The sequence below is a fragment of the Ascidia mentula genome, chromosome 4 (genome assembly GCF_947561715.1).
Source record: "Ascidia mentula chromosome 4, kaAscMent1.1, whole genome shotgun sequence".
Lineage (NCBI taxonomy): Eukaryota > Metazoa > Chordata > Ascidiacea > Phlebobranchia > Ascidiidae > Ascidia > Ascidia mentula.
This window is the reverse complement of record NC_138569.1, coordinates 283697-306224: the sequence shown is the minus strand read 5'-3', so window position 1 is coordinate 306224 and position 22528 is coordinate 283697. Positions and strand designations below refer to the sequence as shown.

At 42.1% G+C, this 22528-nt stretch overlaps 1 protein-coding gene across 1 annotated transcript in view; it reads right to left on the bottom strand.

Moving 5' to 3' along the window:
- LOC145899821 (uncharacterized) overlaps positions 1-22528 on the bottom strand; it is a 55235-nt gene that overhangs the window by 31920 nt on the left and 787 nt on the right. Inside the window, exons 5-65 of the mRNA XM_082988739.1 lie at positions 22248-22364; positions 22047-22157; positions 21634-21776; positions 21442-21546; positions 21005-21176; positions 20427-20526; positions 20193-20325; positions 19856-19985; positions 19523-19636; positions 19376-19467; positions 18560-18701; positions 18223-18500; positions 17878-18033; positions 17323-17495; positions 17016-17160; positions 16795-16955; positions 16608-16732; positions 16253-16399; positions 16149-16187; positions 15447-16022; positions 15175-15317; positions 14788-14892; positions 14361-14532; positions 14053-14152; positions 13770-13908; positions 13509-13635; positions 13102-13212; positions 12931-13034; positions 12692-12821; positions 10547-10803; positions 10138-10290; positions 9746-9915; positions 9188-9332; positions 8776-8936; positions 8409-8530; positions 8151-8297; positions 7942-7956; positions 7714-7740; positions 7518-7657; positions 7232-7383; positions 6894-7038; positions 6453-6654; positions 6082-6231; positions 5487-5649; positions 4862-5313; positions 4598-4732; positions 4412-4531; positions 4116-4238; positions 3824-3946; positions 3638-3760; positions 3259-3378; positions 2901-3077; positions 2500-2616; positions 2237-2437; positions 2000-2122; positions 1780-1905; positions 1478-1633; positions 1119-1244; positions 942-1055; positions 343-465; positions 28-150 (exon numbers count right to left, since the gene is read on the bottom strand). Coding sequence (XP_082844865.1) covers positions 28-150; positions 343-465; positions 942-1055; positions 1119-1244; positions 1478-1633; positions 1780-1905; positions 2000-2122; positions 2237-2437; positions 2500-2616; positions 2901-3077; positions 3259-3378; positions 3638-3760; positions 3824-3946; positions 4116-4238; positions 4412-4531; positions 4598-4732; positions 4862-5313; positions 5487-5649; positions 6082-6231; positions 6453-6654; positions 6894-7038; positions 7232-7383; positions 7518-7657; positions 7714-7740; positions 7942-7956; positions 8151-8297; positions 8409-8530; positions 8776-8936; positions 9188-9332; positions 9746-9915; positions 10138-10290; positions 10547-10803; positions 12692-12821; positions 12931-13034; positions 13102-13212; positions 13509-13635; positions 13770-13908; positions 14053-14152; positions 14361-14532; positions 14788-14892; positions 15175-15317; positions 15447-16022; positions 16149-16187; positions 16253-16399; positions 16608-16732; positions 16795-16955; positions 17016-17160; positions 17323-17495; positions 17878-18033; positions 18223-18500; positions 18560-18701; positions 19376-19467; positions 19523-19636; positions 19856-19985; positions 20193-20325; positions 20427-20526; positions 21005-21176; positions 21442-21546; positions 21634-21776; positions 22047-22157; positions 22248-22364 — 9021 coding nt within the window. The remainder of the gene's footprint in view (positions 1-27; positions 151-342; positions 466-941; positions 1056-1118; positions 1245-1477; positions 1634-1779; positions 1906-1999; positions 2123-2236; positions 2438-2499; positions 2617-2900; positions 3078-3258; positions 3379-3637; positions 3761-3823; positions 3947-4115; positions 4239-4411; positions 4532-4597; positions 4733-4861; positions 5314-5486; positions 5650-6081; positions 6232-6452; positions 6655-6893; positions 7039-7231; positions 7384-7517; positions 7658-7713; positions 7741-7941; positions 7957-8150; positions 8298-8408; positions 8531-8775; positions 8937-9187; positions 9333-9745; positions 9916-10137; positions 10291-10546; positions 10804-12691; positions 12822-12930; positions 13035-13101; positions 13213-13508; positions 13636-13769; positions 13909-14052; positions 14153-14360; positions 14533-14787; positions 14893-15174; positions 15318-15446; positions 16023-16148; positions 16188-16252; positions 16400-16607; positions 16733-16794; positions 16956-17015; positions 17161-17322; positions 17496-17877; positions 18034-18222; positions 18501-18559; positions 18702-19375; positions 19468-19522; positions 19637-19855; positions 19986-20192; positions 20326-20426; positions 20527-21004; positions 21177-21441; positions 21547-21633; positions 21777-22046; positions 22158-22247; positions 22365-22528) is intronic.

Here is a 22528-nt window from a genome sequence, read left to right as displayed (position 1 = left end):
CAATTAAACCACAGTTATTTCCCCAACCTTCACAACCACTTCCACCTCCAGTAATCTGGTATCCGGTATCACAATAACATTTATAACTTCCAGGGGTGTTGGAACAACTGGAAATATTTCCACAAATATCCGAAACACATTCGTCCACGTCTGTTAGTTTGAGACAAAGTTTGGATGAATTTACGAGAAAACTATGATGAAGTTAATCACTAATAAGTTGTTCATTATCGTTCAGTTTAATCATATCATGATGTTGGATTAAATCCGAAGTATGTGTGAGGGGATTCACGATAATTAATGAAAGTTTTGTGATCTATGTAAACATCATCCGTGGTAACTTACCAACACACTTCCCATAATGTTCCTCATAACCTTTCATACACACGCATTCATGACTACCAGGAACGTTAATACACGTCTGTGTGGATGAACACATGTGAATTCCAACTTCACATTCGTCAATATCTGAAAAGTTTTTGATGAGTATATAAATATGAGTATATGAATATGAGTATATGAATATGAGTATATGAATATGAGTATATAAATATGAGTATATGAATATGAGTATATAAATATGAGTATATGGATATGAGTATATGAATATGAGTATATAAATATGAGTATATGAATATGAGTATATGAATATGAGTATATAAATATGAGTATATGAATATGAATATATGAATATGAGTATATGAATATGAGTATATGGATATGAGTATATGAATATGAGTATATAAATATGAGTATATGAATATGAGTATATAAATATGAGTATATGAATATGAATATATGAATATGAGTATATGAATATGAGTATATGAATAAAAAATTGATAAATTTGAAACAAGTACATAATGGCCGTGTAATTTGTCTTTGAAATATGATTAAATGCACTGCGGCAAACCATTCGAAACACCTTTTAATCAAGTTCTTACCGACGCATTCCAACCCGTCGCCAGTGAAACCTGACCTGCATGTGCACTGAGGCGTGTCGGTGGACGGGTAACAATTTGCAAATCGATGACACGTATCTTTGCACGCGTCCATCACTACCATGAAACGTACAACGTTAGTTTGATGACGTAATATGACGTAATGTATTGCGTACTCACCGACGCAGTGATCTCTGCCATCCATTGAGTAACCGGTCCTACACACGCACTTGTAACCTCCGAACGAATTCACGCATTCTTCGGATTTCAAACAATCGTGTGTGTTATATTCACATTCGTTGATGTCTGAGACCGGTGAAGGTTTAAATAAAAAAGCCAAAGCTATGATGCCAGACACATTATGCAGGGGTTTAGTTAGCACTGATGATGAACACAGTTATGTTTGAAACTTCTGCTTAATATGTCCAGCATCTTGGGTAAGTTTTGTTAATTTAAACGATAAACTCACGAAGCACCCGACGCATATCTGGGTAAAATGTATGACGTCACCTTAACAGCAACCGAACAAGGGGAATCACCTGCACAATTTAATTCTGGAGGTCCGTTAAATCCTGGGTTACAAACACAGGCTTGCTCTCCACCAATCAGCTGACAGGATGCCTGATCGGCGCACTTTTTCACGCATCTAATTGGTTCTCCAGTCGAGGTAAGGGGCGTGGTGGAGGTGGGGATGGCTGTGAAACAAATTGTTTAAACCTCAGACCTTATACGACCCCGGAGTGAAGAAAATTTCAAATGGTTTAAAACTTAAATACGCGTTAATTTTCCGAGCTAACTGGACCGCAACCATAAAGAAATTTTCATATTATTGTGAACTTACGTTCGCACAATGTATATCCATCCCCAGTAAAACCATGGTGGCATTGACAGATAAAACTTCCATCAGTGTTTGTACAATAACCATTCCTTGCACATAAGTACGCATTCTCTTCGCATTCGTTCAGTTCTACACAAATATATTTGGTGATTATCATAACACCAAAGTAGAATTATTTACTCACAACATTAAGTTATATTATTAACTATGTACAATCGCCCACCTGTGCATTCGATGCCATTCCCAACATACCCCTGCTTACATTCGCACACAAAACTTCCCTCAGTATTCACACATACTGATTCACTTCCACACAATTGTCCGCCTCCAAGGCATTCGTTCGGATCTAAACAGTGTGAAAATAATCTTGTTCTATTTGACACGATGTTCTTCTTAAAGTTTTTGATAACTCGATGTCGATTATTACGCGTACATACGTCATTATTACGCCACAACAAACCGTCATTTCGGGGGAATCCGGTGTACGGACAACAAAACTTTAACTCATAGTTGTCACATGATCCGTCTGATTGTTTGACGTCACTACACACAAGCCCGTACGACGGATGAATAGCGATGACGTCATCGGTAATCGTGTAAACCCGTTTGCTTGCCAGGTCACGTGCACGAACGGCGACCGGTGATTGGCAGATGCGTTCGTCTGCAGCAACAATGGTCCAGGTTTAATCATAAAAACAAAATAAGTTTTCAACCAACAGTTACCTGGATATTGCAATCTCAAAATATCGATTAATTCCACGTCGCCCGGTGGCGCTGTACTTTGCGATGTTGACATCCAGGAACTCCACGTGTAGTTGGACGGGCAGCTTGCTAGTATGCCTTCGAAATAATAAAAATATAGATTGTACAAAAAAAAACGATCAACAGTCGATCTTGAAATCGAAAACTCATCTTGAAATTTATTCGTAAACTAGATTTGCATCTGAGCTGTGCATAACGAACACCTTTAAGCAAATATTGCGTCCTGGTCGACTTTTTAATTCACATCCTTTTTTACCTTACAACAACCAACGGCAAGAAGTATTTGCGCTTTAATCCGTATGTATTGTGCATGACATTGTTAACATATTAGATTAAAGTTTTGGAAATACATCATGGCTCACCTGAACAACAGAACCGGACTTCGTAATCCGCGCACACTGCGCCCCCTTGTGGCTGCTCGCTCTGTGTACAAACAATCCCATCACCGGAGCTTATTTTCACGATATTCCCCGTCTCCGTATACGGAATCCCATCCTTGGTTCTCGCTTGGACAGCGACGGGGTTTGAACACAACTCGGCTGGAAAATGAATGTTTGAAACTGGTTTATTTTGCTCCTTGGTTTGTGTTGGTCGTTTAGCTGCCAGCACAGCATGAGTTGGTCGGTGTAAAGCATTGGAGGGTTGTTCGCATTTTCGTCTGATTAATTTTCAATGAAACTTCACAAATGAAACTTCGCACACGCATATGTTACAACATACCTGGGTATATCCTGCGCAGTTGTGAAAGTAGTTCAGAATCACCGATGGTTCCAGGATCGCTTCGATCGAACCATCGACTCCACGAAGAATCAGAATCACATTCACCAAGAATTCCAGAACCTAAAAGTAAAGGCACCGAAATGTTCAGGTGCCCGGACAACCAGTGTTTCTCCATAACTACAGTGATATTTAAATATTAATCTAAAATATGCAGCCTGGGAGTTCGGCACACACAGAACTTGCTGTTGTTCACCGATTTCAATAATTATCCATCTTGGAATAACCAGGTATACTTAAACGTTGACAAAATAAACGAAGTTTTTAATAATATGCAGTGCAGCAACAAATCATTTGCACAGTAGTTGCTGTTGATCCTCACCACTGCAGCTCGTCCCATTCCCACTATATCCGGGTCTACAGGAGCATGTGAAATATCCTTCTTCGTTTATACAATCAGCATTCTCGTCACAATTATCTGAACCCTCGCCACATTCATCAACATCTGTAATTATGATGAAGATATTTAATAAAAGGATAATAATGTGGGTAAAATTTTTAGTTCCACCTTCGCAGTTTGATCCGTTCCCAGTAAATCCTTTATAACATGAACAGAAGTAACTTCCAACTGTGTTCGTGCATTTGCCCTCAGATCCGCAAATGAAAGCGTCCAATGAACATTCGTTGTAATCTACACAAAGACAGACATCAACATCAGTGCTAGGGGTGTTTACACAAACACTGTTACAAGACATAGAAACTGGAGATGGAATAAAACATTCCAAACGATTTTATTCCATGCGAGTTTGTCACGGTGTAAAATCGTCTCAAATACATTCTCAATTAATATTTCCCCTTACCTGCACATAACTTCCCGTCGCCATAGTAACCATCGTTACATTCACAAGAGAAACTGCCTTCTGTGTTGTTACATCGCGCGTTGACGTCACAAAGGATGACGTAACCGTCACATTCGTCGACATCTGAAAATATAAACGAGGTTTGGTGGAAGCAGGAAAGTCTACCAGAGGGAATATATGAGGTACAACAGCTAAGTGTTACGAATCAAACGTAAAAACACATTATTAAAACAGGCATCACAAGAAGTTAACCAAACCAACGCACTTTATGATACGTATTTATTATTATTATAAACCTTGACACGTGACCCCATCCCCTGTGTAGCCGTCTTTACAAACACATTCATAACCGGCATCTACTTCAGCACACAGAGCTTCGTTCGAACACGGGTTGCTTTCACATGCTGTCATTGCACCTGGGAAGGAATACACACACATATATATAAACCACGTCACCCATGACGTAGATCAACTGTACTCACGTGACTTGCACACATAAAATCCGGCGGTGGTGACGTCACACGATTCGCAGGTGGTTTTCGATATATCGCAGGTGAAGTGGTTCATTCCCTCACAGTTGCATTCGGTTGAACAGTTTGAATCCCAACGTTTGTAACCTGGAGGAAGACAGGGGTTGATGGAAAACAACAAGCAAACTTAAATCCACACAAGATTCACTTAAGGTTGAAGCAACTTTTCACCGTCATCGAATCAAAGAAAATTCCTAAATTGTAACAAATAACCACCTTCGGGCATGATAAACCCGTTGTCCAGCTTGCACTGATCCGTGACCAATCCAAGGTCACAGATGATGTCAGCAATGTCACCGCTCTTCGCGTGAAGTCCCGCGAACTCAGGGGAATAAAACACAAACTTCTCCTCAGGTGCCGAAGCCACGGAATCCAAAATACTCTCTTCCACTTGACGTGTTCCAAGTGCAATCACGTGACTGTCTCGCTTCAGTGCCTCTGCTGCCTCGCCCACCTCGTCGTCCGCGTGACCGGTTACTATGACGACGGTGACAGAGGGTACTCCGGGTCGTTTGGATGAGGATGCGGTGAGAACCCCGGAAGTGACGAGTCTCATGGCTTGTCCAAGTTGTCGTCTCCCCGTCGAGCTCCCAATGCTGGCGATCGCTTCCAGTAAAGTTGTCTCATCTCTGTGGGCTCCGAACGAGAAAGCCACGTCAGCAGTTTCACTGGAAAGCACGATTTGGTTGGAAAAAATTAGGCTTTATTATCACGCTACCGGTGAGGTTCGAACTCACGACCTCGTGCTTTCCGAACCAACTGCGCTATGTCGACTGAGATACAGACAACCCATCCAACTTGAAGTTGCTTCCCCTTCATACACGCAATCACAACCGTTTACCTGTATCTGACGAAAGAAACTTGCACAGCCTGGGGTCCGACATCAAACCGACGAACAATGTCTGACGTCAGATGAAGAAATTGTTGGAAGTTTTGTTGTCGAACGGTAAGACTCGAATCAACGACGAATGTGAGATCGAGAACAGTGTTCTCCTGGCATTTGTCTGTGGACAGAACGGAAGGAATAGTTCGGGAAATAAATTCATATCATTTAACGTTATTTAAACGCCACGGGACCTACACAATGGGACGGAATTTTAAACATTATAAATAATAATCTCGATACGATAGCTGTGATCGCCAAGTAAGGACCTGCGCAGTGGCCGCGACCAATCAAGAAAATATGAAACATTACTGCCTTGTAAACAGAAAGATAATTTTTTAAACGATTCTGCGAACAGTTAAGACTTAAACCACACGATAGCTCTAAACACGGGGCTAAAATTGTGTTCACTTTTAAATAATATTTGTAACCCAACAACCACGAACTATGAATACATCGCCACCGGAACACTGCCTCCCTGCTGCAAACGCATTAGAATCAACTACAAACACTTTACATTAATAGTAGGAATTGTTTCAGCTTTTCAACTTACAATTGCTGACTGGGAAACAGTGTTGAACGTTTAAAAGTCGGTAATCTTCACACATTTCGTCATCAGCGCAAGAAGTGGGGGTGCAAATGATCCCCCTGGGTGCAGCGCAGATGCACATTCGTGTACATTGTTCCTTCATGTACGTATAACCTGAAAATTAGATGGAAATTTTTTTATTACCAACATATTAAATTCGTATATTTGTTAGGTGGTCCCCCCTCCCCTTACGATTTGACCTAATGTCATGCATCAATGATTTTCTCATTTCCTGTTGACCTGTCATGACCTTGTGTTCAGTTGATTACTTTCCCTGGTGCGGATAATTCTCTACAATACCCATCCAACACATTTCCACATATATTTGTACCAACCTCTCTCCACCACCGTCCCATCATCCAGAACACACGAACAATCACCACCAGTCAGACAAACGTCACGTGGTACTGCCATCCCACACACGTGATTAACAACAGAATCTACGTCATCAGTATAGTCGTGGAGAGATTTGATTGGTCGAGCGTTTGCATCCGTCGGAAGTGACGCAATCTTCTGCGTCACGTCATTGTTTGGATTCTGCGAAGTTATGATGGAAAGTGAATTTGTTCCTCAGCTACTCGGTGAAATCTTGACTAAGTTTGCTTTCACATTTATTTTACCACCAGACAAGGATGGTTTACACGATGCGTTATTACCAAGTCACAATGAGCTTAAATTGCAAGCTAAAGTAGGAAGAAATCATAAATGTTGGGTATGAACGTAAAAAAATATCTATGAGCATTTCTGCCAGCGAAAAAAAAAACATTAAGACCCACTTTAAATCCCAACACCACTATGTTCCCGTGTTCTTTTGTTGCTTCGATCATTTTTTGGTCCTGAATTTTCGTATTTCCGTCGATCGCAACCACAAACACAACGGGAACATCCAACCTTCTCCCCATAATTACTGGTGACAGATTCCTGTTCATTATGGAAAGCAATTTATTGAAGCAAAGTTATTTCAAAGTCGTCGATTCTTTCATGAGCAAGATATTCTTACTAATATGTGCAACAATCAATTTTTATAAAAAGAAATCAGTTTTTTGCTAATTTAAACCCGTAGCCACGTGGTTGCAGTTCAACCCGTTCTAAGTTGGCAGGAATCCATGGTTACCTGTTGACGTAATTAAGTGTTTGGTCGATGCTTAGTGTAGTATTGGTTTGTTCAATATCCGATATCGCCTCCAGAACCGAATCTTCATCCTCGTATTCATTCAGGTTCCAATACGTCAAACTTTCTGTTCCGTTACTTGCCACCAGCGCCACCTGGTGTTTACCAATAAATTCTGATATTTTCCGCCAGGTGTCGTAAAAGAATCAGCAAAGTTTGAGGCAATGCATTGCATCCATGTTAACCAAGGTTCATTGTTGATCCAAAATAAAATTACAAATCTTGTTACCTGGACAGCTTCGGGGCCGATGTCAAACCTCCCCACTATATCCGATATAAATGACGTCATATTCTCGAACTCATCTGACGCCATCGAGCTGGTATCCAAGACAACGACCAGATCGAGTCTCATTTTAATAGGACAGATAGCTGTGAAAGAATATGTTGGTAATGATAAGTTTAAGTGGGAAAACAAGCTCTGTTACCTGGTTCGTATCCGGCCGTGGTCATCTCTGCGAAGGAAAATAATTTACATGAATTAGATTAGAATTGTTTGATCTGGGGAAATTGTTTTGCCCAAAACTGCTTATTAACAAATAAATCTAAACCTCTACGCAAAATATGCCGACGTTAAACAGGTTTAATATTCTATGAACGATGCAGGAGAAAAATAAACAAAATATTTGCATGCGGAAAAAGAAGGAATAACTCACGTGGCTGGAATGTCGCTGTAACGAAAACAGAAATTTTTAATCTTGAAAAAACAACACATAACCAAATTCCTTAACGTATTTCCAACACCTGAACACTTACCACACCGTTATATGTTACTGTATAATCTTATATTACGAAATTTGTTGTAATTATTTTAAGTCAAGGATATTTATGTAACATTCAAAGAAAACGAATCCCAATAACTCACGTGATGTCTTGTTGACACATTCAAAATTTCCCGCCGTAGTCTCTAAGCAGACTTCCTCAGCAGTGCAATAAGATTTGGTGCAAATATATTCCCGCTCAAAAGTACAAACGCACTCAACCGTGCAATCAGAATTAAGATATCGGAAACCTTTCAAAAAAAATATTAGAAACACTTAATGTAGAGGATTAAAGAGACAGGAAAAAATGTAATAACTGCTGGATATTTCGTGTAATTCTGTGTAGATTTTTCCGCACCCACCTCTTTCAACGTAAGCTCCGCTTGGTAGATTGCATCCACATACCTCCTTCCTCACACACTCACTCTGATCGTTAAGTAAATATCCATCATCGCACACACATCGGTCGGCGTCAGGCTCACAACTGTAATAATCATTGGTAGTAATTATCATGTGGTGGTTAAAATCTTTAGGTTCAGTTGCTGTCAGTTGTGTTGGCGATGTTAGGGAAAGTATCTGTGCTTATTTTAAAATGCACATTTTTGGTGTTGTCAGTATCGTAAAGTCTGATTATTGGTTTCTCCTCAAACAATAGCTTTCGAGAGTTACTTAAAAATGTAAAATTATTAAAATCCACCATTTATGTCAACTAGAGCAACACCCCAGTACGTTTTTTCGCCATCCGGGTTTCTGCATGTCTTCGGGCAGGAGGTGACACACTGCTTGTAAGTCGCGTAAAGTTGGCAATCTTCGGCCAAACCCGTAGCATCTTTCCAATCACATAGTTTCACACCAACACTTTCACACTCCCCTGCATATTCCTCAAGAACCTGGAAGCAGAGAAAATCATGTTTATCAACACTTTATAAAATATGACGTTTGACAATTATTTGGTAATTTTTGAAGCAAACCTCTTGAAAAGACGAAATCTACACATATTTTACTTCTAATATTAAGGCAAAAAACATAAAACAACAAAACAAAACCGCGGAAAACAATTCGAGTTTGAATCAAATATCCGTTGTGTGTTTTTTAATAGTTTGGTCCTAGGTTGCTTCAACAAATTACAGTGGATTAAGACCTGAGCAATTTCTTTAGTTCCAGATTGATTTTGGCAGGAATGGAATAAACAGGATCCGTAAAATGGTTTTGGGTCTTTTAGTTTGTGACATTTAGAGAATGGACCTTCAACATCGTTCACAGCTTCGCACATTCCCCCGTATGAACTGTGAAGAAAATGATAAAATGTGGAAAATCAGGATGAAAGAAAACGTGTAAAAACGCACACAAAATTCTTGGCTTGATTGAAATAAACAACACTCAGTAACTACATGAACCACTCCAGTCGTTTTAACCTATTTCGCTGGTGGATTTAAGCAGATCTTTGTGTTTAATGTTTGTAGACATATAAAGAAAAAGCTTAACTTCTTCAAATCAAGTAGGGTTAAATTTGCAAAGGTCAATCTAAGAAGTAGTTGTTTTGAAAGTGGAAAATAAAATTAGTTGTCAAGGGAGTGGTTGTCAAGGATGAAAGCCATAAACATTTTGGTTATGGGGGTTTGATTTTCTCAATGTAAAACCCCCTAACACGATAATCCCGTGGAATCTGAGTGGCTTCGATCAGCTTTTGTTAAAACACCTTTCATACATGAAGCTCGGACAGTCGTTTTTGGGGGGTTCAAGATTCGAACCGCACTCCCCCACTCGGTAACTCTCCACAAGCGCCGTGAGGTCATCGGTGACGTCACCTCCCTTCGTGACGTAATCGTCCACTGTGATTCCATTGAAGTTTCCGCATATTCCAGTTAGCTGAGTAAAATATATAAGTTATGAAGGATGTGACGCAACAATGTGTGTTGGGGAGGATGTGACGTAACAATGTATTGTTTTTGGTCAGAAAAGCACGTTTTCAATTTTATCAGTCAGGAACCTTTGAACTTTATGCAACCATAATTTTTTTGTTCTTTAATATCCAGGGTTTCTGATAATTTGGTTACAAGAAATTCATCAAAATAACTTGTTGAAACTCACCATATCTTTGTAATTGTTCCGAACTTCTATTTTCAAATTACTTCTATCAAATGACACCAAAAGTTGATGCGGTGTTCGCAACTTGATTGCGCTATTGAGCTGATATATCGTGAATTCCGAACTTTCAAATTCCGAGAATTGAGTTCCGTTGATCTGGGAGAAAAGTTAAATATTATAACACCTGAAGTGTATCCGCCCCTCGTTCCTGTTTTCCCTGAAAGAACCGAAGTAAATATTTCGGGTCCTTCCGTTACTGCAGAATATCAGGTCAGACTGACTCAGATTTCTTAAATTCCCGACAATGTGAAAAGCATAAATAAGCGGTCGGTGACGATTCCGCATTCAAACTAAATCTCAATGAAAGTTGACGTGTTTGGATCACATGAAGTGCCCAGGATTATTTACTCACCGTTGCCAACAACCCTGGCCCCAAATCAACGAACAAATTCCCTCCTTTAAACGAAACTCGAACAGATTCGATCACTTCAATTCCCGATGCGTCACGTGACACTCTCACTGTGACGTCATACCAGCGCGGTTCTAACTTGTACATCTTCGCGACGCGCGACACGCTGTAAGCGCAATCGGCAGATAATGACGCGGTCAAATTTCCGTCAAAGTTCCGGAAGAGGGCGCTCTTCGGGTTATTTGTACAAATTCCGATTTCTGTAACGAAATTTTAGAAGAGTTGAAACGCAGGTGCCTCAAGCTACACGCAGTGCCTCAAGCTACACGAAGGTGCGTCAAGCTACACGAAGGTGCGTCAAGCTACACGCAGTGCCTCAAGCTACACGAAGGTGCCTCAAGCTACACGCAGTGCCTCAAGCTACACGAAGGTGCGTCAAGCTACACGAAGGTGCGTCAAGCTACACGCAGTGCCTCAAGCTACACGAAGGTGCGTCAAGCTACACGAAGGTGCGTCAAGCTACACGAAGGTGCGTCAAGCTACACGAAGGTGCGTCAAGCTACACGCAGTGCCTCAAGCTACACGAAGGTGCCTCAAGCTACACGCAGTGCCTCAAGCTACACGAAGGTGCGTCAAGCTACACGAAGGTGCGTCAAGCTACACGCAGTGCCTCAAGCTACACGAAGGTGCGTCAAGCTACACGAAGGTGCGTCAAGCCACACGAAGGTGCCTCAAGCTACACGCAGTGCCTCAAGCTACACGAAGGTGCGTCAAGCTACACGAAGGTGCGTCAAGCTACACGAAGGTGCGTCAAGCTACACGAAGGTGCCTCAAGCCACACGCAGGTACATCAAGCTACACGCAGTGCCTCAAGCTACACGCAGGAGCCTCAAGCTGCACGAAGGTGCCTCAAGCTGCACGAAGGTGCGTCAAGCTGCACGAAGGTGCGTCAAGCTACACGAAGGTGCCTCAAGCCACACGCAGGTGCCTCAAGCCACACGCAGGTGCCTCAAGCTACTCGAAGGTGCCTCCAGCTACTCGAAGGTGCCTCCAGCTACACGAAGGTGCCTCAAGCTACACGCAGGTGCATCAAGCTGCACGAAGGTGCCTCAAGCTACACGCAGGTGCATCAAGCTGCACGAAGGTGCCTCAAGCTACACGCAGGTGCATCAAGCTACTCGAAGGTGCCTCCAGCTACACGAAGGTGCCTCAAGCTACACGCAGTGCCTCAAGCTACACGCAGGTGCATCAAGCTGCACGAAGGTGCCTCAAGCTACACGAAGGTGCCTCAAGCTACACGAAGGTGCCTCAAGCCACACGCAGGTGCCTCAAGCTACACGCAGGTGCATCAAGCTACTCGAAGGTGCCTCCAGCTACACGAAGGTGCCTCAAGCTACACGCAGTGCCTCAAGCTACACGCAGGTGCATCAAGCTGCACGAAGGTGCCTCAAGCTACACGCAGGTGCCTCAAGCTACACGCAGGTGCCTCAAGCTGCACGAAGGTGCCTCAAGCTACACGCAGGTGCCTCAAGCTGCACGAAGGTGCCTCCAGCTACACGCAGGAGCCTCAAGCCACACGCAGGTGCCTCCAGCTACACGCAGGAGCCTCAAGCCACACGAAGGTGCCTCCAGCTGCACGCAGGAGCCTCAAGCTACACGAAGGTGCCTCCAGCTGCACGCAGGAGCCTCAAGCTACACGAAGGTGCCTCCAGCTGCACGAAGGTGCCTCCAGCTACTCGAAGGTGCCTCCAGCTACACGAAGGTGCCTCCAGCTACTCGAAGGTGCCTCCAGCTACACGCAGGAGCCTCAAGCTACACGAAGGTGCCTCAAGCTACACGCAGGAGCCTCAAGCTGCACGGAGTGCCTCAAGCTACACGCAGGAGCCTCAAGCTACACGCAGTGCCTCAAGCTACACGCAGTGCCTCAAGCTACACGCAGGAGCCTCAAGCTACACGCAGGTGCATCAAGCTGCACGAAGGTGCCTCAAGCCACACGCAGGTGCATCAAGCTGCACGAAGGTGCCTCAAGCCACACGCAGGTGCCTCAAGCTACACGCAGGTACATCAAGCTACACGAAGGTGCCTCAAGCTACACGAAAAGCTTTTGTATAAAAAAAAAAACTTAAAGCATTTGAGTTAAAAACGAACCCAGGGGCTGACATCCGAGTTTTCCCGCCAAGTCTACTGCGCATGTCTCGTTGTCATCGCAACCGGCTTCAAAGCATTCAGCTTGTTGATTCAAACATTCACAAATCTCGGTGCAATCTGGAGTGAAGAACTTTTCCTGGGGCTTAAAATAAGTTTCGTGTGATTAATATGTAGCAGATATTTCGGGTCAACACCAATGCGAACAGTTGCTGGACCAAAAATTTCAATACCGCTGCGACCAACGAACCCACCTTATAATATCTACCTCCCATCTTGCAACCACATTCACCTTCGGGAACGCATTGTTTATCGGAGAACAAAAACCCATCGTCACAAACACAACCTGAGAAGAAAACAATTAATCTTGTCCTGTTTTTCTCGGTGGAAAATATTTGGTCGTGATTCCATACCTTCCTGGCACAAATCCGGACACTTGGTGTCAGCAAAGGGATCTGAGCAGGTTTTCGGACAGTTATTTGTGCATGATGAATATTTCGAGTTTGGGGGGCAGCGGTTATCCACTGAAAATACATAAGTTATTGATGCAAACGCCAACAAACAGTTTATCCAACATTTCCATCAATTGGTTTCTCAAGCAATTGTGAAGTTTGTCGTTGGCGCAAAGTTACAAACCCAAAATTTTCCCAAATTCCACAAAACCAAGTTGGTCAAACTTGTTAGTAATGTTCGACTGGTTTAAATACAAACAATGATATCTACGAGCATAGATAAATGGTTAGAATTAATTCCACACCGTGTGTCTGTGTATCATTAATGTGACTTCCCCGGGCTTAAAATAATCTAGTTGATTTCCTACCAATATTGCAATAAGTTTTCCAATCCACGTGAATTCCTTCAGCCTGGCAAACTTTCGCGTAAGAAGCGAGATTTCCTTCAATCGCGTAATTCGTCCCCCGACTCATGCAGGCGTCGAACCGACAATCCTAACATGCGATAATCAAATTTAGGTTTAGGAAATTCTATTTCAACGAGAAAATTAGAAAATCTACGAACACAAGAAAATAGTTTTCCACTTCTGCAGAAAACTTTCACGAAGTTATCAACATTTCCCACTTACACCAACATAAGGAGTCGGGTCGACGATCTTTTGACAGTCACCGAACACCGAGTTTGCGTCACCCATGACGTCACAGGAGCATGACCCCGCCTTGAACCCATCGGCTTCACATTCAGGGAGGGGTTCCCCAGGAATGCAACTGAAAGTGGGACGGTTTGGTTTCAAATATTGTCCCGAGGTTAGCAATATATGTGATTTAAACACACGAAAGTTTAAGTGTTGTCAACCCGAGGCAAAACACCATTGCCAGCACTTTAACCATTGCGGAGATCAAAACCCTAACCTTAATGGACTGCCGGTAAGTTTAAGTTGATTCGCTCTCTCCGCATCAGTCATTCCATTCAAATCATCATGAGGATCTCCATTATAATTTCCAACCAATCCTAAAACAACACGGTTGTGATTAAAGTAGTTTGTTTATATATATGTCTGTACTCGATCAGCCTAAAGTCTATTCCCATGAAACGTATTAAAAGTCTGATCGTATGAAAAAATAAGTGAAAGAAAATTTAACCAATTGATAAGATCGCTTGGACGAAACAGACAGTGAAAATACCACAGTTTACAATAAACAACAACCATTGTTTTTACCATCTGTGCACCCGTGATAAATAGAGGGAAGGTTGGCTTGGAAGAGGTAAATTCCGTCATATTCGATGCTGGCTCCGTTTTTGTGGGTAATTTTTACCGTTAATCCAGAATTCCTTATCCTCACTTTCCCGTCATCACTGACATATGGCAGACGGACCGTGGCCCCATTTACCTGAAAACACGCATGTCATTATACCAAACTGCAATATGCTGGTATATAGCTGGGGTTTGTGGAAACAGTTGAAAGTTAGTGTTTAGAAGAGGGTCGACAGAAACATAATGTTTTAAACCGCCCCGCTAATGTATCGGCGAACACGAATGTTAAACCCTTTATTTTATTGGAGGTTGTTAACTGTTGAACGTAAGTTGAATGGTGAAAATCACTGCAGCAGAATAATATCCAACACTGATAACACGAAGATCTTACCAAAACCCCGTCATCTCTCTTGAGTTGGATGGTGAGCGTTCCTATGGCAACCACTGCCCTTGCCACGTAATAAGGTGTCACGTGGTTGTGAGGGTCGTTTATCACCTGCCACAAAATTATTACAGTAAATATACTGCCATGTGTCACATCTCATCCTATGAAGCAAAACTACTGCCATTTGTCACATCTCATACAGAAACGTAAAATCTCTGGTACGTGTCACATGTCATCCAATGAAAAAAAACTACTGCCATGTGTCACATCTCATACAGAAACGTAAAATTTCTGGTACGTGTCACATGTCATCCAATGAAAAAAAACTACTGTCATGTGTCAATGAAGTATTGGTCAGCATAATTTATGATATTATTGCAGATAAATGTTTACCGTGACCGATATGTCCTCCACGTGTGTGCAGTTGACCTTGAGAAGTTGATAGGAACACGTGCCAAGGAAATCGATTCTCCTCCCATCCAGAGTCTGATAATGGAAATCCCCTTTCGACGAACAAACAGCTTTCTGGTTCGCATCTGAACATAATAGTGAAAACAAAGGTTGAAAACCACCAAAACCGGTAATAAGTCGCGTATGAAGTCACTGAATAACTTCATATCATGAAGCGACAAAGCATGTGAACGATTATTACGTCACAAACTGACCGGTTGCATGACACAATTTTTCCGCCACATCTCTCGCCTCTTCCTCCAAATCATAGAAATCATCAACCAACACAGCAAACGTGTCACTCGGATCTGATGCTATTTCCACCAGGTGGCGCTCTTCAATTACGTCACCAATACCCACTGCCATCACGGTAGCGTGTTCTCGAAGCATCGCCGCCGCTTCTGTGACGTCATCGAGTGATGGCCCGTCCGTTATTAGGACAACCACGGCCGGCGCGTCAGACCGCTTGCCGGACGCATCCGATTGGACCATCAGATCACGTGACACGGCTGCGAGAGCCAATCCGGTGTTAGTTCCTCCACCGGGGTAGGGTATGTTCTCTACGGCGCTGAAGAGAGAGGGCTTGGAATCGTACGATCCGAACCTCCAGAGGATCTGGGGAGTGCGACTGTATCTGACCGCAGCGACCCGAACAGAAGTGCTGCTGACGTCATAATGGTCGATGACGTCAGTGATGAACTTTCTGACGGTAGCAAAATTTGCGTATCCGATAGAAGAACTTGTGTCGATGACAAACACGATGTCCGCGATCATCGCATTCTTACACGGAACTGGAAAAATTGGTTGAATTTCAACAGAGTGGTTTTATGTACAACATTCATCCAGGGATTAACAAATATATCCAACCTATTTGGCCGTGATTTACATTGTAACAATTTTTAACTTTGTTAACTCACAAGGATGTGAAGTGACGTCAGGTCCTGCTGTGGTCGAATCTAAAACATATAACGCTCGAGTGAACACAAGTAAATGTATGGGAGGAATAATCTCGGCTACTCACAATTAGGATCCTGAACACATAGAGTGATTCCACTCTCTCTCTCCTCACAAACTTCACCAACTTTACACGGTTCGTCGTCACACTTATATTGGTTCGGAGCAACACAAGAACATTTCTGATGGCAATCGTGAGTGATCTTCGTGTAACCTGGATACAAGTTTGGTTCAAATTTTAAGCATTTCAGTGGTCTTTTCATTTCCTGATAATTAATAAACCTTTTTTGTTAAAAAATAAAAACCAAATGATCCCATCCAGCGAAGGGAACAATCCAAGAAAAAACACCTTACATTTCGTGAACACTAATCCTTACTTCAAAAAGTTAATTATGTAAAACTTGTTTTAATAATAACGTCACCTTGCGTGACGTAGGCTCCGTCATCAAGCACGCAACCGCACTGTTCCGGTTGAACGCATCTGTCACCGTCACGCACAAACCCAAAATCACAAGTACATCCGGCCACTGGAGGCAGGTGAGAGCAGCTGAAGACAAATAGATTCAACAGTCAGTGAAATAATTACAATTAGGAGGACTGAGAACTCACTGGTCGGAAGCGTAAGGTTGCTGGCAAGTATCCGGACATGACGTCGAACAACCGTCAAATTTACTGTTGGGCGGGCACTTAAAAGTCACGTTACTACTCGCCACCCAATCACATTCGAGTGCTTTCATCTTCTGGCACTCATTTGCATAATCCTTAATAATCTAAAACGTAACAGAACCATGATGACAAAACAGTCATTCAACAATAGAGATTATTCCCACCTCGGCTAGCATTGTTTCGTCACCGCCACTTCCGCATACGTCACTTACACAGTTTCCCACGACTTGATCAGGATGTATGTGGTCATGGCAACCAGCCAGGGGTCCCTCAGTCTCACCCAGAACCCCACAGAAAGATGCACCGGAACTTAAACGAAATGATAAGTTTTCACCAGCGGACAATATTTAGGACATTGGTCATGTATAAGTTACGTCATTAGTCCTTCGCTATATTTGTGACGAAATAACCAAACTTTTATATCGGGGCGCGACGCTCAAGGCTAAGCGGCTTCCACCCACTCTGACTTACTACAAATCTCGACTATTCGCAGGGCAGTCATTCATAGGTTGAGGGATCGAATCCAGGCAAGCTCCTTCCTGGTAAGATGGGGCGAATAAACTGGGGTCTGACGTCACTGAGCCATCCAGGGATTTCAGGTCGTCGTCCTTTACACCGTTAAAGTTTCCACACAAACAATCCATCTGAAACGTCAGAAAGGAAGTTTTGTGAGCGGACAAACCATTTTGTCAACACACAAACTTCAGTTAGTTCGGACAAAATTAAAGCAAATCTACGGAAACGGTTACTTCAAAACAAATGTATTGCAGAGTGGTAAAACACATCTGTTGGTACCAAGGTACCCTGACAGGCTGTCGATCAGCATCGTACTGCAAGTTATATTTCTATGTCAGGTCGAAAAAACGATCGGATGACGTTTAAACAAATCGTCGTCGAAGGTTTCAAAGGTGAAATATATTTTTCTGTTCAAACATTAACTGAGATGTCGGCAGTGTTTCGACCTCAAACAGAGTCGAACCCGCACTTTGTCCTAAAGATATGTTGACCTTCATGCGCGGTTCTTACCTTGTCTTTGTAACTTTCCGGCACAGAAATGACGACCTTTCCTCTACGGAATTGAACTTTGACCCCGTTCAGGATCATAACCAAAGTGATGTAATCAGATTCGGTAGTGACGTCAAACAAACGACTGGTAAATGACGTCACTTGCTCATGATTTATCTGAGTAGCACAAAGTTATGTCAGGCAGTGAAAACTGATTTAAGTTAAGTATTTTTAAATTATGAAAAAAATTCTCTGCTACGCTGTTCAATAATCCGCGCGTTGATTAATATATGACGTCATACACGGCGTCCATTTTCACCTGCAACGTCACGTTCATACCATGCGCCCTCAAGTGGTGACCCTTACCTCAACTTGCCCCTGGTATGAGAACCGAACCAACACGGGTTCCTCTCCACCTATCACAACCTCCGCAGACCTCGTGACCACTCTCGGCGAATAAGAGTCGGCCTCCTGCACCACGTGGTCTATAGTGACCTTGAACCACCTTGGATCGAATTGCTGGTAGGAAGTGGAGTGGGCGAGGCAGTAGCGACAAGTTCCGGTGAATGTGAATTGATCGTTGGTCGGTGTTTGGTCGAAGGTTGAGTAAAACGCCTCACTCCAAACCTTGCACGTCCCGTAACCTAATGCGGACAATGAGGTACTTTTTCCGTCACCACAGCGAACATCACGTGATTCTTACTTGTGGGTAAGCACCCGAGTTTCCCGTTCTGATCCGCTTTGCATTCCTCCCCACCCCTACATGAGGTTGCTTCACAAAATAATTTCTCATCGACACACTCGCATATTTCCAAGCATCCAGGTCTGTAGAAGAATGAACCGCTCTATGGGAAAGAAATACGTTGCCAATTCCACATATTGTATTTTTCAAACAATATATTTTGCCGAGTTCAAGGGTTTGAAAAGTTAGTAATGGAATCAAACATTAACCAAAAGCAGTAAAGATGATTTTTTGCTGCATTTTAACGCATGAAAAACGACCAACGTAACAGGCCTGTGTATATGGGATAACCCTGTGTATATCGGATAACCCTGTGTATATGGGATAATCCTGTGTATATGGGATAACCCTGTGTATATGGGATAACCATGTGTATATGGGTTAACCCTGTGTATATGAGATAACCCTGTGTATATGGGATAACCCTGTGTATATGGGATAACCCTGTGTATATGGGATAACCCTGTGTATATGGGATAACCCTGTGTATATGGGATAACCATGTGTATATGGGATAACCATGTGTATATGGGATAACCCTGTGTATATGGGATAACCCTGTGTATATGGGATAACCCTGTGTATATGGGATAACCCTGTGTATATGGGATAACCATGTGTATATGGGATAACCATGTGTATATGGGATAACCCTGTGTATATGGGATAACCCTGTGTATATGGGATAACCCTGTGTATATGGAATAACCCTGTGTATATGGGATAACCATGTGTATATGGGATAACCCTGTGTATATGAGATAAACATTTACAAACCTTGTAATATTTCCCATCTAGTGAGCAACCACAATCATCCAGTTTCACGCATTCCTTTCCTGACTTGAGGAATCCACTGTTACACTGGCAACCTTGAACACAGCAACACTTTGCTATATGTTGGTAAGTATTTATTTAACTACCAACCTTCGACACAAGGTGATGCATTTATACAGGAATCTGCAGCGTTCTTGTCTATGCAAGTATTTTCACACTCACTCACGCAGGTCGTGTATTGGGAGTTCGGAGGGCAGGTTGGATCTGTGTGAACACAAACCACCAATAACATGAGAAATTGAACCATCTCTACATCACAAGCAAGGCCAATAAACTTTAATTGAAACTTTGCGTTTTACACATTTAGAAGTTGCACGAATTGACGATGCCTTCATGGCGAAATATATATTTTTTAACCAAACCATCAATAGAACTGTCTGTTGGGTTGATAGATTTAGACAGAAATACTTTTTTAATTCTTACACAGATTGCAAAGTTTTCTCCAATCACAAATTTTGGCGCCGCTATCCTGACACTGGGTGGCGTAAGCGGCCAGGTTGGTGAGCAGGGCGTCCTGTTGTCCATTGTAAGCACACATGTCAAACTCACAATCCTGTGGGAATAAACAATACTTTATCCTAAACATTCTGCAACGCACACAAACATACATTATGAGTATATTCCAATCTTTACAATCTACATGTTTGTTCAATATTCGAGGTTTCATAACCACAATATCTTCGAGGTTGCATTGGCATCGAAAGCAAAATTGTATCAACGTCCCGGCCAATGTTAATCCACCGAGCCTCCAATCACTTACCTTCATATATGGGTCAGGATCCACAAGAAAGTGGCAAGGTTGGAAACAAGTGTTGAAAGCTTGACAATTACATTCACCTGTGTCATAATCCGATGACACGGGACACACCTTCGGCTCTGGACCATCTTTGCAACTGCAACGAACACAGACCTGATCAATGCTGGTGACACAAGTTAACCCAAGCTACTTTGCAGACTTTCCACACAACATTCCCGCCAAAATGTGGGTTCTTACCCGGGGCCGCCTCCTGAAGTTTTCCACAAATTGCCAAAGTCAGTTTCGGATAAACCTTTCAAATCGTCATCAGCATTTCCGTTCATATCACCGCAAAGACCTTCAGCACAGAAGATTGTTATTCCTTGGACTACTTACTAGTTAGTTTGTACAGACAAAATCTTCCCAAACTTATTCACTGTGGGTAGATTCAGATAATATTAAAGATGAAACGAGAGTTTGTGCAAATAGGTTTAGAACTTATCTGTGCTCATTAATGCACAAATATAGACCACGTCACTTTGCATTTATATGGAAAAGCAATTAGAAAGTTAATTGTTGTAAAAGACATTGGGAAGAGGTTATACCTTAATTACTAATTACATACAATCCGGTAATTAAATCAGTGCAGAAGTCATAAGCTCTCGTGGCAGAAGCAATTCCACGCCAGGGTCTGGGTTATGACCACAATCAAACCTAGCTCTGGGCGGGACTCGAACCCACAACCTTCACCAATATTATGCTTCTACCCAAGCAGTGCGATGCGGTAGGTGAGGTTCGAACCCTTAACCTCTGGATTACAACCAACACCATTTTACCTTCAACACATTCCTGATAAGTTGGCGGCATCGTCACAAACAAATTGTATTTTCCATTGTACCGAATTTCTACGCAAAATGACGTCACAATACGAAATTGTGTTCCACGTGACACGATTTTGAGTCCAGTCGGAATGTGAAGAAAGGGAAGTTGGATCGATTCCCCGTCAACCTTTTCGTGTAAGAACATAATTAAATACACAAGGAATAAACTTCTGTTCAAATCACACCAATAGATTGCTTGAATGGTCCTTGTTATATTTACATATGGTAGGGAGTTTTGTGGGCATGAAGGGAACCACTTACATCACATTAAAAATCTTCAAACCCTGCGTTAAGTACGTTTGGCTCAAAACAAACGATTTAAAACTTTGATCTATGTCGTATACGTTAAAATGTTTTTTCTATCGTATATTTGATGATGTTAATGTTCTCACCATGAAATTCCCACCCCTTCCTATATTTATGGTAAGGCCATGAACGTACACAACCCCACGCAGAAACCAGGATATACCAGGAACACCCATTTCAGAGTTTTCAACCTAAAATTGAAATAAAATAAATTTTTATTCGGTCGTTAAATCACGTAATGTTGAAGAAATTCATGTAATCACGAAATTACTCCATACCTCAATCCTAATATGTTCGAGCTTGGGACAGGTAGAGTTAACAAGCACATAATTGCAAGTTCCCATAAAATCAATTTTCTTTCCATCGAACGTGTGGTAGTGGGGATCCCCCTTCGCTGCGCACTGGACTTTGTCGCGTTTCTCTGCATTGTGAAGTCACAAATTACGAGTTTTCCAAACAAACAGAAATTCAGCAAAGTTTTTGACACCAATGCATAGTTGCCCGTGTTCGAATCAAATTATTACCATAAAATACCGAGCATTCAACTGAGCCAAGTTCGTCACTAACACATTTTCATTTCCGAAACATTTTATGAAGATTTACAGAAATTCTGGATTATCTTTTTGAAGCTAACGATGGGGAAGCCCCAACAAAGATTGTCGTCATGGTAACACAACCACCCCCAACTTACCGCAGAACTTTCCGAAATATCCTTTCGAACATTTACATAGAATACTTCCATCACTTTTCTCCAAACACGAACCTCGATTCTGGCAGGGATTATTTAAACCGCACGCAGATACTGGAAGTATTATGGAAATCGTTAATATATTAAACATGAAATTAACGAGTTCACATGAAGTAAATAGTTTTAATATTATTCGCACTTTACCTTCTTGGCATCGATCTCCGCTTATTCCCTCAGGACAATCACACCGAAAATCTGTATCCCCCAAAGAAATACAAATTCCTCCGTTCAAACAGGGGTCCCCAGCGCACGCATTCAAATCTAAAAACAATTTTTTTTCTGTTTTTCTCAAGCTTTTTTTATGTAGATCAAAATCCTACAGTTATTATTAAAAATCACATTCGATGAAACAGGTTTGGGAATCTTCGCATTTAAATCGAAAGATATTTTTTTTTGTGAGTAACAAGTTTGGAACAGGTAAACAC